This window comes from Ictidomys tridecemlineatus, chromosome 5 (genome assembly GCF_052094955.1).
Source record: "Ictidomys tridecemlineatus isolate mIctTri1 chromosome 5, mIctTri1.hap1, whole genome shotgun sequence".
NCBI lineage: Eukaryota > Metazoa > Chordata > Mammalia > Rodentia > Sciuridae > Ictidomys > Ictidomys tridecemlineatus.
This window is the reverse complement of record NC_135481.1, coordinates 44,943,123-44,962,128: the sequence shown is the minus strand read 5'-3', so window position 1 is coordinate 44,962,128 and position 19,006 is coordinate 44,943,123. Positions and strand designations below refer to the sequence as shown.

Genomic DNA, 19,006 nt, shown 5'->3' with positions numbered 1-19,006 from the left:
CTTTGAGGAGATGCCTCTTACCTGGGTCACTGGCTTTTGTGATGGTGAACTCTAGATTATGGTTTCCATCTACTCAAATCAGAACTCTCCAGTTTGAGGCAATTTGATTATCAAAACAATCTGTTATGAATTCTAGATAATCTCTCTGAAGTAAATCACATAAAATTATTTCACATATATTAGTAGAATATTAACAGAGAGGGTAGGTGGGAAGCATTAAGGACAGACAGTGTCCTTCCTCACCTGAGCTTAGTTCTGATGTTGAGATGTGTATGTTACCCTGAGAAATCACTAATTTGGTGGTTACTGGCAACTTGAATGCCTGAAAACTTCTGCAAAATCTATTTTAATTTCTACTTTGGAGTATGAATCTAAAGAAGGTCAGGGTCCTTAATACCCTGGCTTAAGTCCTTAAATAGTTTTTGCTGCTTTATTTTGGGGAAAGCAAAAGGTAGAATATTTTACGTGTTCCAGGTCAGAGATTTTTATGAGTATCTAAGAAGAAAATTGAATGTGATACATTTGCTTGTTCTTAAAAACAGGTATAGGATGAACTCCTTATTTTTTTCCCCTGGAATTTGGATAAAAAGTGATTGGCAAGGAGTCTACACACTTGATGCCTAGTGCAAAGCACAGGCCCTTGGCTTCTAGAAGGAGCTCAGCAAATGTGAATTCTTGAGGTAGTCTAATTCTACACTTCTCTTTACAGCAAGTGAGAAGCAGATGATGGTGGTGTGCAAGGAGTCCCCCAAGGAGTATCTTCAGCCTTTCAAGGATAAGCTGGAGGAGTTCTTCCAGAAAGGTAGGAGGCTTTGTCAGCCATACATACAAGATCTTTTGCTGAGGGCCACTGCCATTTCTATCCCACCACCAGCCCCAGTGATTCCTTTAGTCAATCTTCCCAGGGTGGTTACACTCTCAGCGTAGATGGAATGTTCTTATAGCTTTTGTGTCACCTTTCAATATTGTTTAATGTTTTAAATCCTTTATTGTTATTGTTATTTTTGTAAATTTTTTGAGAGCAAAGATTTTTTGTCTCTCCATGGAGATCAAGGGTATCCTCAGTACATGTTAACTGACAAGCAACTCACTTGCAAGGTTTACATAGTCATGCATCTCAGGTTTGTGGCCAGCTGTCACAAGTGAGTGGTAATTATCTTCCTGGTTTAAGAGTATAGCAACTTGGAAACTAGTGTTGTATTTTCATTGCTTTTCAAAGGGGGAGGCTGAGGCCCAGTGAATGTGATATATCCAATCACTTGGCACTCTTTGACCCTTGGGTTGTAGTAGATGGAAGCAATAAGCAGGAGGCAACAACACATACTAAGAAATCTTAGCAGGTTCTGTTCCTTCCTCCACAGCTTTGTTAGGCTTAGGGAGCTTTTGTTGACCAAAGTCCAGGAACATGAATTTAGGTATTTCTTATTTTAATTTCTCAATTTCAACTTAAGATGTGAAAGAAATATAAGTGTGGAATGTTTGGTTGGAGCATTTTCTTTACTCGAAAGCCAGAGGAAATGCACATAGGAAACTTTGGGGATATCTCAACATGCTGTTTCTGTTATTGCATAAGGCCACATGATACCACACCATCAACAAAAGACTGTTAGGCAGAGTGAATTCACAAAGTATGGCCAAACCACTTTGGGAATTGGCAGGGAAATTCTCAGCCCATGAGTCAGAAGAACTCCATCCCAGATGCTCCCTTTGTGCATAGATCATTGCTCCCTCCTCTGTAATGAGGGATTATTTTGTTGAAGCGGAAATCAGAGTTGGCCACTGCTAAATGTTATATGTGATGGGGTGGGGGGGGTATTGTGATAAGGCTCAGTACTATACTGAGAGCATACCATGATACAACATATGGGCTGTGTGACTTTAAGTGTTTTTGTATGTGACTTATTAAAGGAAATGCATTGCTTTATAATTTTACCAGGTAAATTTAACCTAAATGGCCTTAAGAAAAGCATGAAATGTTTCCCTTTGCTGACCACTTCATAATGTCTGTTCAATATATGTAGAATTAACTTGAAATGAGGCTTATGTGTACTTGGATTCCATTCTTATTTTTAACTGCTATTATTGCCTATCTGGAAAATTCTACAATGTGTATATTGGGGTTTTTATCTGCCTGTATGCTTTAATGACCTTAGAATCCCTCCTCTTCAAACCAGCTCACATCTTAAAACACTTATTTTGTAAATTGTATTCTTTTGTTGAAAGGGATGAATATGAATAGATGTAGAATCTTGGTTCTGCTAAGTTTTTCAAGAAACTTCTGATCAGGGAAACAAGGGCTGTTCTAAGAAAGCCTGAGAGCCATGTTCTTAATGCTACTGTGCACTAAAGTCAGGGATAGATTTAAAAAAAAAAATTAGATACCCAGAACAAACCAGATCTACCATCAGCATCTCCATGGGTGAGACCGATGTTTTTATTCACCAAGTGATTCCAATGTGGATCTCAAATTGAGAACCACCATTGTCAACCTTAGTTCATTTTTAATGTATATTCAAAGATAAACATGCAGAGCCTCCCATATGCAAGGCCCTGGGAATACTAAGGTCAATTATTCTCCTTGATCCTGTCCCAAGTACTGTCTTATTATGAGAAGATCTATCATTGAACACAATCAGTCCACCGTGGAAATAGCCTGTCAATATGACCTTATTAACTGAATATGTAGAAACAGCAGTCTGGAATCAGAATGTCTGATAGGGCAGACACTAACCACATGTGGCTGTTGTGCAATTTAAATGTGCCTAATCCAAGGACCAGATTTATAAAAATCATGTAAAAATATTTCATTTCTGTTTTTTTTATATATTGATTGCATGGTAAAGTGATAATGGTTTGGGATATATTAGATTAAATAAAATGTGTTGCTGAAGTTAATTTCTCTGTTTTAAGTGTAGCTACTAGAAAAATGCAAAACTCTGTTGTGATTTATATAATATTTCTATGGGAAAGTGCATAAACATGGTCCCTGGGCCTTCCTTCTCTCATTCCTGCACTCTCCTCTTCATATTCTTTCTGTGCCTTCTCAACCTCATTACTAAGGTGTAGAGTCTTGCAGACTAGTCCCATGTTCACTTTCAAGCTGGGTCTAGCCATTGTTTGGTGGCCAATTAGAACTACTTTGGCAAGGGCATGCTGCCACTTCAGACCATTCCTCTGCAGTTAAGAAATACACAATTGATAGCATTGTGATACAGTTAAGGGTCTAGGATTTTGCCAAGTTGCAGTACACACAAATAGAATTTCTCTTGGGTACTATTTGGAGTACCAAATAGTAGTTCCTTTTTAATGTGGGTTTTCCAGTGATTCATAGAAATTGTAGGATTCTCTACCTACCACAAATATGCATTATTCTCCCTCGATAATCAAAGTTTTATGACAGTTTAAGTGTAGTATTCCATCTAAGGCCCCATTCATTATAAGCAACACCATTATTGCACCTCCTACCAAGGAAGAAAGATTGTTGCCAATTAAGCCAGGATGTGCAGATTATGAGATGTACCCCAACATCAGAAATGCTGGAAGGTGAAAATCCCATGCATTGTGGAGTTGAAGTGATACTATTATTAGGCACGTAAAATCAGAAAGTAAAAATGACCCATGCTTCCACGGTATGTCAGGAAAGACTTTCAGCAAAGGAAACACTCTGTTCAAACTTAAAGAAGATGGTGATAGTGATGAGAACGACAGTATTCACTGAATGTGACTATATGCTAGATCCCATGGGGGAGCAGATCACCTTCTCACATCATCCTCTATTCCCTGTGGTAAGCACCAGTAAAACCCTGTTTATAGATGAGGACATTTAGGGTTAGGAATTCTCAGCAAACAGTTATAAAGGACATTCCAGACAGAGAAAAACACTGCAGATCTCAGAAGGATGCAAGACCCGATATATATGGGGAATGGTGTGGCCAGGTCACAGGGCAGGTAGGGAACACTCATGACCAAAAAGGAGCAGAGAGTGACAATAAGACTTGATAAAGAATCTCCATTTTGTGTATTGCAAGGCAATAGATAATATTGAAAAATAGTACCTATGGGAATGACACATTCATGTTGAGTTTTTGTTTTGTTTTGGTGTCAGGGGGCTTAGGGAGCATGTCACTTTGCTTTTTATTGTTAAGAAATGCATTCTAATTAACATTCCAAAAGCATTAGAAGAGTAAGACTAGTAAAGAGCAAAAGGGATGGGAGTAAAAATAAGGAAGAAGGACATGGTTAATAGTAACAGGCTATGTTGAGTGTTGTCAAATATAAAATGAAATGATAGAAAACCACACTCCCTTTTTTGCTCTGAGTAACTGGATATTGACGAACAAGACTGGATTTGGGATAGAAGACAGTGAGGGAAACTGGACATGTTGACTTTGACGCAGTGTGAGACACATAAGTCAAGGTGCTGGGTTCATAGGAGAGAGCTGGATGAGAATTTAGAGGTAGCTGTTTCAGTCAAAAGAATGAATGAGAAGGCCCAAAGAAAGGATATAGAATGAGAAGGCTCCTAAAGTTTCAGTGTATTTGAGCATGGAGTATCAAAAAAGAACGATCCTTGAGAAAAGACACTTCTATATTTCTATAGTAGAGCTTATACAAATTATTTGGCAAGAAATTAATTTTCTTTTTAGGGTCTGCCCAACTCATCAAGTCTTAAGCAATTGCGTTCTTCATGCCTGAGAAGTCACATGCGTTGTGACTCAGTTGATTCATGATTAGGATTATTTTTACATAAGCTGCAATTCAGTTCTCTAACAATCATGATGATTTTAATTTTTCTTTTGTAAATCATATCCTGTTGCCACACTCAAGTGGGGATGATGTGTTTGTCTTTACTGTCTTTTATAATTCCTCTCTTCTTAAAATGCCCTTAAATAGTGATGACAAAATCATGGTACTTATTCTTAACTGATTTCATTTCCTGAGTAGAATTAGTAATTTTAATGGCACCTCTTTTTTTAGGGTTGCAAGCTCCATGGTATCTAAACCTTTCGCCATACATGGGTTTGTTTGTTTGTTTGTTTTTTTCCTTCCCCACAGTAGGCTCTTGTCGATACCAATTTACAGCTCAGTTCAGAGCATATTGTATAGGCATTTTTTTTTAAGCTCATGCATTCCCACCCTTAGATCAAACATGGCCATAATGATATGGCCTTCAAAAATGTGATGCTCAAATTAAAAGTCCCATAAACATGGCAGGGATCCTATAATTGAAGGAAGGTGCAGAGCAACTGGTCGGATCCCAGGTATAGATCTTGTAGGTGGTCTTTTCATGCTGTTAAATTGGCCATTTGTATTTATAGCATTGGCAGGGAGGCTGAACCTAAGCAGTCTCTATGGCGGTGCTTTCTCACGCGTGGTTTTATCTAATTTTTCATTAATTTTACCTGCTGTTGATGAATGGTGCCAAATTCAAAATGAATCTGAATGAATCCTTCTGGGCCTTACTTTCTGAAACTGTCTGTCCTTTAAAGTACTTTGACCAGCTGAGATTATAGATATTCTCAATGTCAAGAAACTATTTTCTACCAATAGTAAAAACTAGATAACTTTATTGAGCTAAAAACAAACAGAAAACAGTAAATATGTTTTCCCACATTGAGTGCAAAAATAATTAGAGTATACGAATGGCCAAATACTCTATGACAGCTGGGGGCTGTGTATATCTGGCTCTATTTACTTTCTTGTCCCAACATAATGTAGGCTCAGCCTGGCTCATAATTGATGGTAAACAATTATTTATTGAATTATTAACCAACAGTCTGAATTGTGTCAAGTATCTGCAGGTTATGTGTTTTTTCTTCTGTGGATTTCCTATTTAAATCCTTTCAGAATTGGTAAAAGCATGCTAGAAACTGGTAAGATACATTTTTGGCTAATAACGCTTGTCTCTGATAAGGCTTCCCCCTTGTATTGGGCACATACATGTATATAATCAATTCTTTTGAAAAGTACATAGATCAGATTAGATTGATAGGAACCATAACTGAACCTCTGAACTACAGAATAAAAGCAGGTTATTAGGTAATCTCCTCTGTGAGAGAAAACAATTCTTATTCTTTATAGAGCTTGTGAAAGAAAGAACTCTGATTGAGGATGCATGTACCTCTGCCTGGACCAGAATGGGTTCGTGTGTGTCTCACTGCTACTCCAGAAAGTACTAGCAGACATGGTCACAGACATTATCAGATGGCCAAAATGAAGGTAATCTGTTGTGAGTTCTGGGCCACTAAAATAACGGAGTGTTAATCTTTGGAAGGTGGAGGAAGCTATCTCTTCAAAGGCTTGTGAAATAGATTCTTAATAAAGACAAGCTTGATTTTTTTCCTTTTTTTTTCCAGAAATCTCTGCACAGAGCTCATATTTTCCTTCTAAAGCAAATTTCTTTCTTTTCCCTCTCCCCTTCCCCACCCACCTCCTACTACCTTCCTCAAACTTAAAATCTTTAAATCTTTTCTGTTTGTTTTTAACTAGGCATCCAATTGCCTATCTTTTGAAGAATTCAGTTCTATTTTTATTTTCTTTTTTTTTTTTTTTTTTTTTTTTAATTTTTTTTTATTGGTTGTTCACAACATTACAAAGCTCTTGACATATCATATTTCATACATTAGATTGAAGTGGGTTATGAACTCTCAATTTTACCCCAAATGCAGATTGCAGAATCACATCGGTTATACATCCACAGTTTTACATAATGCCCAATTAGTAATTGTTGTATTTTGCTACCTTTCCTATCCCGTACTATCCCCCCTCTATTTTTATTTTCTCACTAGTGAAACATTTTACAAAAAGAAAAAAATATTTAAAAATTTTATGTGTGTATAATGTTAATATATATGAAAAAATTGCTCAACCCTTCAAAAAAGGAAAAAAACTATGGACTAATCTCACTATAGTTTTAAAATTCTAAATAAAACTAATAACCTACTTCACTACCAAACAGAATTTATTCCCAGAATGTAAAGATGATATGATACTGGAAGGTAATCACCACTATTAATGAATCTAAGGAGAAAATTCAAATAATCGCTACTTAACAGTATATGCTTAAAAATCATTTGATAAAATTCAATATATAAGGATTTATAAGGATTAATAAAACATTAAGTAATGTATACTTTCTTAGTATAAAAATCTGCTATAGTTCCAAATTTATAGCTTGTATTCTATGAAGAAAAATACCTAAGTCCCATCAATCTAATGTAAAAGAGTTCCTAGACATTGAACGATAAACAGGCTAAAATATTAACTATGGCAAAAACTAATCTTAAAACATATAAAAACATGCAAATCTCTTAAAATTGGAGAAATGAAAAATAAAATCACAATGATATTTCATTTTCTATCCACACTATTAGCAAGATTCCAAAAGTTTAATAATAAAGTATGTTGGCCATGCAGTATGATAAATGTCACTTTTCTATGTTGCTATATTGTGAAGGTGTAAATTGTTACAGTCTAACTGGAGTTCAACTTAACATCATGTGTTAAAGTTGAAAATGTATAAGCCTTCTGACTGATAATTCTACTTCTAGAAATAGACCCTCAGATATGCTGACACATGCACAGAGATGTATGTACTATGCCTTAGTGAGGCATTATTTTTAATTGCAAAATACAGGTTCCATCCATAATAGAATAATCAAATTATGGTACATAATTTGTATGTAATTATGGATATGGATTCTGCATTCCTGAGTCCAACATCTATAGATCAAACATAGCCAGAAAATAAACTGTTCTTCCAATATTTTTTTCCCCAAGATCTGCTTCTCATTCAGTACCTCTCTATTCTTGTACCAGTTGGGATCCTAGCTTCCTGAACCTAGCTCTTCATATTACAACCCATGGAATTAGAAGCCAAGTGCCATCATTCACAGCCTCTTTACCTCCTTTGGGTGCTGGACTGGATGTCTTAAAAGGCAGTTTGGAGATCACCTTTTTCCTTATCTCTTAAATGGAGAACCACATCTGTGAGCTTGTTCCTCACTTTCTTTCCTTATGATCCTCCTCCCCAACACTCTGCCACAGTAGGATTGGGTGATAGAGTCCTCCTGGCCAATAAGAAAATGTTTTAAAAAAAAGTTTCAAAGATGTATCAGAGACCCCAAGACAGTCCAACAAACACACACATGCAGCCCTCAATTCTTTCTTCTGGACTTGGATTGACTTCACTCATTTTGCTCATATTTGAATCACTCTCCTATGACGTCTGAAACCAGAATGACCTTGAAGAGGACTCTAAAATGTAGGGTGTTTTTACCTCTTCCTTACTTTTCTTCATGTGTGTAATCTTGTTCTTCACATCATGCGTCTCCTCTTGGCTTTCTGTACACAGATGCTTCAGTGCACATGTATATGAACGTACCAGCCTAAGAGAGTAAGAGTCTGTATCTTATCTCTTCATTCTCTATACCTAACCACACCATAGGAGGACCAAGTATCAGGTGTTATATCTCAGGACCACAGTCAGGATCTGACCTCTTTTAGGGGTATTGGTATGTGAAGACTTAACTCTATTTGTTTTTGTTTTTACTTTGCTCTAATTAGTTATACATGACAGTAGAATGCATTTTGACATATTGTACACAAATGCAGCACAAACTCCTTCCTCTAGTTGAACATGGTGCAGAATCACACTGGTAGTATAATAATACATGTGTGTAGGGTAATAACATCTGTCTCATTCCATCATGCTTCCTATCCTCCATCCTCTTCCCTCCCTTCATTCTCCTCTGCACAAATTCTTTCATTTTACCCCCACCCACCCATTATAGATTAGCATCTGCTTATCAGAGAAAACATTCAGCCTTTGGTTTTGGGATTTGGCTTATTTCGCTTAGCATGATATTCTCCAGCTCCATCCGTTTACCACAAGTGCCATAGTTGCATTCTTCTTTAAGACTGAATAATATTCCATTGTGTATATGTAACACATTTTCTTTATCCATTCATCTGTTGAAGGGTGTATAGGTTGGTTCCATAGTTTAACTATTTGTGAATTGAGCTGATATAAACATTGATGTGGCTGCATACTGTAGTATGCCAATTTTAAGTCCTTTGGGATACCTGGGTCAAATGGTGGTTCCATTCCCAAGTTTTATGAGGAATCTCCAGACTACTTTCCATAGTGGTTGCAATTTGTAGTCTTAACTCTACTTCTTGAAAGAAAAGCTTTGCCCTCTGTTTTTAAACAATGTCTGAGAAACTACGTGCAAGTGGAAGATGATAGTAGTAGGCTCTAGAAAGAAGTAAGGTAAATATTGTTAATTCTTCCAGAATCTTCTCTAGAGCAGCAGATATTTAGACATACACTAACACATGTGCACACACCCCTCCAAGCTGATGAGCCCAGACTACTTGATTGCTTTGTGGAACAGGGATTATCCCAGGAACCTTAAGTTGATTTTTTTTCAATTTTGAGTTAGACCTTTATTAATGTTAGTATTAAAGTATTACTAGGGTCCACCTTATGATGGTGGTGTTGGGTGATCCTTTCATTTTCCTTTCCTCGTGACAGAATTTTTAATCTTTTGATGAGATTCTAGAGCTACCATCACTATAACCCCTTTTTGATGAAATAGAGGTAAGGGATAAGTGAGCTGTACTCTTTTCTGTATATATCCTCCTTTCTGTCTACTTGTGAGGTCTCCTTTTCCATGTTTCATTGGTTTGTTTTGAAAAACTAGAAGTACACTAAAGTATGTTCCCTAGATGTTGGGTTTTAGTAATATTTAAAATTTTGTCCATGATACTGAGCCATCACTGCACAATTTACTCTACCTAACTTGAGTATACGTTTAATTTTTGGTTAGAATTATTTTTAAATGAAAATGTCTTAATTTTATTATGCTCTTTCTTAAATAATACTTTTTTCTACACATACATGATAACTTCTTTTCATTATTGTGGAAAGAACATGTATCATGAGATCTACAAATTCTTACGTTCACAACACAGCATTTTCAAGTATAAGCACAATAAATGTTTAAGTGTGGTGATGAACCAGAGAGAGCACTGTACTTCACCACTTCACTTCTTCAGGCAGGTTTACAAATTTCTCATAACTTTTTTCCCCTTGTCTATAAAATGGAAATACTATTTAACAGTGTCATTATGAAGATTAAATTGAGTTTGCATGCACATGAACCCACCATACAAACTGGAGCACCAATAAATAATAAGTGTTATGTTTAGAGCATTATCACTGTCCCCTTACCACCTGTGGGAAACACCAGTTTGTTGACTGTTTCCTTCTTGAGTTTGCAGTGCAGGTGGGGAGTACAGGCAGCTGTTACTTAACCCAATAGTTAAAGCACAGCACTTGATTTAATCTTGGCAGCGGTGCCTTGAGACTGTCATTCCTTCCTAACCTTCCAGATAAGGAAGCCAACTCTGAGGGTTTCATGAACTTCCTCAGGGTCGGTGTGATCTCAACCCCAGTTCTGTGCCATTCTGATAACTTGAAAATCACTTATTTTCTCTGACTGTCATGGTCCTGATGGGTAAATATACATAAGCATTTCCCTCTCCCCATCTAAAGGAGAAAAACATCAGACTGGCTGACATGCCTTAACCGGATGGAGGATGGTAGCTGGACCTCAGGCACTCCTTTCCTGGAGTCCTAGCAAAACCCCTATTTACCTTCCCCAACCAAACAAAATTTCAATGATAGTTTATAAACAAGAGAGTGCAGAGACAAGTATTTGAGTATTTTATGGAATTGATGTTGAGCTCTGCCTCTTGCATAATAGCTGTTCTTATGATAAATTATTTCAAGTAATTGTTGGCCCAGGCATCCCTTCTTCTTTGGATTCTTAACAACTATTGCAAGTTTTTAATCAGTGATTGCTTGCAGTTGCTGTCACACAACTTCACTACATACACAACAGAATATGTACAATACTCAGTTTTGTATATAATGTTCAGATCTGGAAAAGTTGCTTTGTTCTTTCAAAGATACAGACCTGCTTCTTCTGCTGGACTCATTTTGCTTTAAAAGAATTGGCAGCTCTGACAGGAGCCCAGATTGATATATATATATATATAACGTTACTTAACAGTTATCAAGAATAATTAAAGTACAGAGCCTCATGCTATCTGTTGCTGTTACATTCTCAGTTGTCATGTCAGAATTTTTTTAGATGGTTAAGGGGGCACTCAGAATGTCGCTTACAGATGGTTTATTTACACAACAGTACATAGAGAAGGGTTCCAATTACAGAAGACAGTCTTAAGTGCTAAAAGGAAAGTCATGTTTATCTTGTTCATCTCCACTAAAAGTAAGCCAAAAGCACCGTGGATTGGCTGGTTTTATCTAGGACCGAAAGCTCCCATTTTAAAAAGTTTAGATTTTCATGAATATAGATAGAGGAAAAAGGTAAATAGGAATAGCTTTAGTATAAAATACAACCAATTTTCTTGTACCAATTGGGATCCTAGCTTCCTGAACCTAGCTCTTCATATTACAACCTTTGGGTGTTGGACTGGATGACTTAGAAGGCAGTTTGGAGATCACCTGTTTTCCTTATCTACAGGGTTATATCTTTTACCATTAAATTGTTCTTGTTTTAAATAGAATTTAAGAATTGCTATGATTCCATCTTAATGATAGAAGGGATGTGCATAATTCCATTAAAGATGGCATGCCTCCTGAATTGTGTGTCATGGCTTCCAAAATCCACAATATCTCCACCTAGTGGTCACTGAATGCAACTGCAAACACAAGATCCCATGTCTCCCTGGCTAAAAGTTCTAGATGACAGCATGCAACATTAGAATTAGCAACTTTAATTATTCATGATAACTGTTAAGTAACGTAACACTCAAACTCTGTTTCTAGCAGATTGGGAGAACAGTGAGAATTTGCTTTTTCAATTTTGAGAAAGTGAGACTTAAAAGGGTAACCTGAGGCTAGAGAAGGTGATTATTTAATTCTTTAATCCTTTTATAATCTTTTGAATTAAAAATAAATGTATCCTTCTTTCCCTACCAGTTTTTTAAGCTGGGTGTGGTAGTGCAGGCCTGTAATCCTAGAGGCTCAAGAGGCTGAGTCAGGGGGATCACAAGTTCAAGACCAGCCTCAGCAACTTAGTGAGGCCCTAAGCAACTAAGTGAGATGGGAGTTCATAACCCACTTGAATCTAATGTATGAAATATGATATGTCAAGAGCTTTGTAATGTTTTGAACAACCAATAAAAAAATTAGAAAGGGCTGAGGTTGTAGTTTAGTGGTAAAGCACACTTGGGTTTAATCCCCAGGACTACCCCACCCCCCCCAAAAAAAAGTATATTCAAGTAGATCAGAACTGCTTTAAACAGAGATAAACAGTGTTTTTCTCACTCTATGAATTCTCACTCTATGAACCCTGCAATATCAGTTCGTGTTCTTTCATAATTCATCCAAACCTAAATGCTTAGCTTCTTGAATCTACAAACCTCCGACACTCATCTGTATTCCATCTCAGAGACAGACACCCAGACCTTTGCTATGTACCACGTTCCCTCCCATCCTAGCATCCAGCAACTTGTTGACATTCAAATTATTCACTGAAATAACTAAACCATCTGCATACTGAGCTCATTGTACCAGCCCATTTCCTTGCTGAAATAATTAAATATGGATTAATTGTAACATAATAATTCTAGAAGAGTGTAGATAATATGAAAGCCACTAAAAAGTCTATTTGAAATTTACTTTCCTTCCCAAGAGGACACTATCTACCCTTAATGTCTTTCCTTCACGTTCTAGAACTGAACCTAGTTGTTGGCATACTATTTATACATGATCATCTGCTTTCTTCAACTTAAGCTCACCCTGGCATTGGTTCCTGCTTTGTAGTCATGGCTGTGGCATTAATTGTAATTGGTCTGAGCTTCATGTGGTGAAATAGGTTCCAGCATGTCAACAGCAATTAATGGAGCTAGATAGTCCTGAGTAAGATGCCAGTAGTGGCTTTGAATCTCTTTCAAATTGTCCTCCACCCCTCTCCTTCCCCTCCCTGTCACCCCTCCCTCCTTCCCTTCTTTTCTTCTTCCTTCCTTCCTTCCTTCCTTCCTTCCTTCCTTCCTTCCTTCCTTCCTTCCTTCCTTCTTTCCTTCCTTCCTGTGGTACTGAGAATTGAACCCAGGGTGCTCTTCCACTGACCTACATCACTGACCCTTTTTATTATTAGGGTCTTTCTAAGTTGCCCATCAAACTTGTGATGCTTCTGCCTCAGCCTCCTGAGTCACTGGAATGACAGATGTGTGCCACAGCATCCAGCTTTATTGTTTCTATTGTTGCCTCCTGGGAGATGGTAGTGAAAGAGAGGGCTGGCTTTAGAATTATACAAACCTGAGTGTAAATCCCTACCTAGCATTCTGACTTTGGAGAAAACTGAATTCTTCCAAGTAAGCTTGAGTTCCCTTATCTCAAAGATAGAGGTAATTAATATTAATACTATAAGGCCATTATAGCCATCAAATCAGCCAACAAATGTTAGGTACCTGATATTACATCTCAATCCTATGTGCAAAGATTTGTTCTTTGCCTTCCCATTATCCTCACTTTGTGTTCTCTTATTCTTTGCCTATATTTCTTAGGCAGAGTCAGAATTTAGTTTCAACTAATATACTCTGTTGACCATGAATCCTTCTTTTACCATGTTTAGCACAAAGTTATTCAAATGTTTGTTAAATATTAGTTTATATCTCATTATTTCCTAGGCACCATGCTTTTTGCTTTTGATACAATAATGAGCAAGATGAATATAATTTTTACCAGTAGAAATTATAGTTGTAGCCTGCAGGCATTAGGAATCCATAGTGTATGTTCTGGTTATTTGTTTCTACATAATCAATCACATCAAAATTGAGTAGCTAAAAACAATATATTACTCTCTCAGATCTTTGTATTGACCAGAATGAATCATCTAGTTCTTATTCCAGGTTTCCCCAGAGTTTGGAATAGCTAGAATTGAAATTTATCTCAAGTGGCTTCCTCATGCACATGTCTGGATTCTGGGCTGGGAGGACTGAATGGTAGAATTTGGCAGGGCATCTCTGAGAGTCTGTGCGTTCTGTCCACATGGCCTGGATTTTCTCTCACAGCATGGTGGTCTCAGGGTCTTCTGACTTTTTATGTGATAGCTGGCTTTTTCCAAAGGAAATGTCTCAAGGAAAAGAAAGCAGAAGCTGCCAATCCTCTTGGACTCTAGGGATTAGACATTGTATCATGTTTGGTTAAAGAAGTCCTAAGCCAATTTCAAGGAAGTGAAATATAGAGTCCACTGTTCAATAAAAGGACAAAAGAAATGTGTGAGGAAGGAGAGAGGTGATGGTGGCCATTGTCTGTCTGTTCTGGTCTTAAAACTTCTTCAGGACAGGTGGTCTTTCCAGGGGATGGATTTCGTTAGTCTCCTTAGTCATCCTCTGAATAAAACTATTTCTCTATGTTTTTACATGGGAGGAAACATACAACCTCATAAATCCTAGCCTCACAAACCCAGTACTACAAAGTGACTCACATATTACATCTGTTTTAGCACGCGAGAACCATCACCATCAGCCAGAAGATATTTCCTTCAACTTTATTTAAAGTTTCATATGCTGAAATTTCTTCTCAAATTCTCCTAAGATATTCTCCTTGGAGTTGGAGCCCCAACACATTGGTGCCCCAAGAATTCTGTATTGTATAACTGACGTCATGATGACTTCCCTCTCTCCTTTCCCACAAACAGATAGCCTTAAAGCCTACCCATGTAGGTCCTTTCCTACAACTATGTAATATTCTTATTTTAAATATGGTCCAGTGCATGAAAAAAGGAAAGAGAGGGGTTACAGAAGTTCACTTTCCCAACACAGGCATGAGAAGAAAAATTTTAAGCTGCACATTCTCAATAAATGCTGCTCAGTTTAAGATCTGGACTTAACTATTTTTATACCTTCTAAAGGAATAGATTTTTTTTAAAAACTGACAAGATATTGGCCCAGATATTACTTGGCTTTAAAGAACAAAATTGGTAGCTTGGGTGTTTTCTGTACTCTTACCTTCAATAAAATGTTCTACTCAAAAACCCATAAGTTTCAATGCCTTTCTCTGGTGGATCATGATTTGCCACCTGGAACCTGAATAGCCAAAGTAGTGATGTCCACTCTGACAGAGCTGTGACCAACTGAGCTCCATGTCATAAAAGCAGAAGTCACCAGTGACTGGCATAATTCAGTAAAAATATAAATCTTTATAGTCGAGGTTTGTCCTGCAAGGGTAAAAAGTGTTTAAGACAGATCTATGAAGACTCTTGTTAGATGCAACAGGAAATTATACTCATGTGAAATCAGAATGCATCCTTTGTACTTATATGAATTCTTTCTGTGATTGTTGTAGTTGACATTAACTATGAACTACAAAAGAACAGGAAGTCATTTTGACCAATTGCATTATGCATACACACACTTAAAAATGGGGCCAAAATTCCATTGGCCCCATTTGATTGGAATGGGGCCAATGGAATGTGTAGAACTACTTAAAGGTCTAATAAACAGTGGTGGTTTGTTTTAAAATTGAAAATAATTTATTCAGTTATTAGTTTATATGCCAATTTACTCTTCCTGAAAATAGAGATAAGAAACCAGAATCTGGAGTTTATATTAAAGCTCATGAGTTTCGATTACATGTTCCAGGTGTATCAATTTGAAACACCATCTGTCTTAATTTAAAATAATGAAATTATTGCCTTGGATCTCTGGGACCTTTTCTCCAGGGGCATACTACAATATACTCTGAGATTAAAATACCATGTATGTGTATGTGTTAATACATATTTCTCAAAAATATTAAATGGACAACATCCAAGAGATATCTAAGCAGGAACCATCCACAAAAGTAGCTTTTATTGTTTTACACAGATTGTGATGATCCAAACCAAAGATCAATGAGCTGTCAGGAAAAGGGGAAGAGGAAATTCCAAGCAGAAATATCTAAAGTAACAGCCAAAAAAGTGAAGAAAGCCCACTAACTGGATAAACTCTAATAAACAGTGCTGGTTTGTTTTAAAGTTTTGTTCCTATAATCTACCTTTGAGCAAGTTTCCTGTCATACAAACCTAGTGTGCCGTGTGGCACTCCTGTCTGTGTGTACCTTCCTAAGTTGGAGGAGGGTGGAAAAAGAGTACTCTCTACTTCTCACACTGGGACAAGACCATTTGTGAGCACCTTCTCTTTTCAGGATCCAGTTGTCCCAAAGCCCAATGCTTGTATTCCTCTGTATGACTGGAACATGCCAAACCATCGGCACAACTTTATTTGTTGTTGTTTTATTGTTGTTGCCTTTCCCTCTGGGGCCATTGTGCTGATCATCTGAAGCTATGCTCCCCTGCCGACTCTGCCGTCCCTTCCCACAACCGCCATTGTGCCCTGACACTTAGTGGAATACCCAAACCTCTGGGATCTTGCCTGTGTGTGAATTCCACATGATCTAAAATGCCTTTTGCACAGCTACTCTGCTTGTGAAGCCAAGTGGTTTCAGTCATCAGTATGTTGTCATGAGCAGAAATTAGATATTTCATCCATGCTGTAAGTCCTCGGTGGTATCTTTAGGTGCTGATACCACATGATCCCACTGTTCTACTAGTGATCTGGAAGAATGAGCTGCTTCCAGCGAGGTATTCGAAGGTATCAGGGCTCCTCCTGAAGATAGGATTGTCATAGAGGTAAACTAAACTCTCCAGAAGAGAGGTGTCTCCTCCTCTGGCTTTCCTCTGTCCTATCACTAGCAACTACTTCAGTAATATAGTTTGAGCCACATAGATGCTCACCAGGGGCTGGACACAGCAGAGACTAGGAGTTCTTCCCACAGAGTTCTGCCCACAGACCTAGGCTGCCATCCATGCTGCTTTGGATTCCAGGGCCATGGTCCCCCTCCCCGAGGGGCCTGTCCACTTCTCAGGCTTGTTCAACACTAATTTTTCGTGTCTCTAATATATTTATCTCCAAATACTCAGAGGGAAAAATCTGAAATTGGTTTTATTGCCTTACCAATGTAGATCCAGTATACAGTCTGTAGTGTACCTTAGTTGATTCTAGATAATTAGAAGCAAATTATCAAGGATATCTTGTGGTATTTGGTGCTTCCCACTTTGTGGTTATATTGCTGTGCACTGGCACAATATGTATGAGTAGGGACATTTTTTTTTTAAGCCTGAACTCAGGAGAAATAGTTTTGTTTTTTTTTTTCATTCGGGAGTCGGGGGTGGTACCAGGGATTGAACTCAGGGGCACTTGACCACTGAGCCACATCCCCAGCCCTATTTTGTATTTTATTTTAGAGTCAGGGTCTCATTGAGTTGCTTAGTATCTCACTAAATTGCTGAGGCTGGCTTTGAACTCATAATCCTCCTGTCTCTGCCTCCCAAGCCACTGGGATTAAAGGCTTGTGCCATCACAACCTGCTGAAAAGTAAGTTCTTGAGAGAATTCTTTAGTTCCATTTGAAGGCCTTTTATAAGCTCTAGCCATTACCAATTTCCATAGCCTGCCAAGGGCATCACTGAGTAGTCTGAGTCTTATGTCTCAAGAAACAAACTTTCTGAGGTACACAAATTTTAAAATACAGAAACTATGCTAGGAGTTGTGGGTTATCAGTAACCATAAGCATTTTCTGGCTAATAGATATGCGCTTATGAAATTCCCAGCTATGGAATTTGCAGGGCTTCAAGTCCTTGTCTGAAGAGCTTACAGTCTAGTCTAGGAGAAAAATTAAAATGGTAAAAAGCTGAACAGTATAGCAAATGCCTAGTGTCTAGAAGTCCAAGAAGCTGACTTGAACAGAATCATCTTAGCTGCCAAAGATTGGAGGTTAGCCTGGTGTTGACACTCCCTGGCTGATTCTTTCATCTGGATATCTCAAGCTTTCCTGGCCTCAGGGAGTTAGGAGAAATCTGTGCTGAGGTTGGTATGGGTCATACGGGATGCAGAAAGTGGTGGACCTAAAGCTACTTGTGAAAAGTTTAATACTTGAACCAATCTGTCCTAAGCTTTCTGGTCTCTGACTTTGATCTGAAAGCCCTTTCCCATGAGATTTCGTCCTGTTCCTCATCTGTCACATATAACAGACTCCCCCCAAGTTTGGTCCAATTTCAAGGGAAATGGGCTGTTTGTCCAGTTACCATCTCTGAGCTGCATAAACAAGCAGATGGGCAATCAGTGGCTCTGTCAGGGCCTTGGACCGCTGTTCTGCTTGCACAGATGGAGAATCATCGCTCATCTTTTGGACTATAGCTGTGCAGGCATGAGATAATGGGGACTGCTCAGCTTTCGAGATTTCTTCATGCTATGATTTCAGTCTTCGTGTCAAAATCCTATTGTTCAACCATGTTTGGCAACAGCAGCCACTGCCACTCAGCTCCTTTGGAAAAATAATAATAATTCAGATTCTTTTGCTTTGGCTTTTTTCTCTTTGAACAATATTTTCACAAGCAGGAAATAGGGGCCAAAGCCTAGAGATGTATAGGTAATCTTTCCTTAATTAATGACCATTCATCGAAGGTGGTTTTGGCCCTCTTTGAACAAAAGGTGGGTATATGTTGTCCACGGGGGCTGGAGGCCAGGGGAGGTTTGAGCCTGCAGTCAAGGCACAGGTAAGCCCAGGCTGCTGTGGTTGGTGTTTACTTGACCAATTCACCCTGGCCATTGCATTTTTTCTTGGATCTAAAATGCCCAGAGGCTTCGTGTGGGTTCTCCCCATGCTGCTTTGTGTCTCCTCTGGAGGCAGAAATACCAGTCCCCAGCACCCAGGCTGTCCCCAGCATGACAGAGGCATTGCATTCCCTTTGCACTTTCTCTAGGTATTTTTTTTCTTTCTCACCTGATTCTAATTTTCTTTTCTCTCCTGCCTCAGTTTCCTCTGCCTTCTTTCATCGCTCTCTGTTTTTCCTCAGCTACTCCCCCAGCCCACTTTTGGTTTTGGTTTCTTGTGATTTGCTCTCCAGGGATCCTGATCTTTTCAGAAGGAT

The 19,006-nt window shown here is 38.2% G+C and overlaps 1 protein-coding gene across 16 annotated transcripts in view; it reads left to right on the top strand.

The window, feature by feature from the left end:
• The window catches only part of Fmn1 (formin 1), a 395,944-nt gene that overhangs the window by 301,994 nt on the left and 74,944 nt on the right, over positions 1-19,006 (top strand). For all 16 annotated transcript variants that reach the window (XM_078049877.1, XM_078049880.1, XM_013363695.4 and 13 more), the window contains one exon: positions 710-802. In XM_078049877.1, the coding sequence (XP_077906003.1) occupies positions 710-802 (93 nt within the window). The remainder of the gene's footprint in view (positions 1-709; positions 803-19,006) is intronic.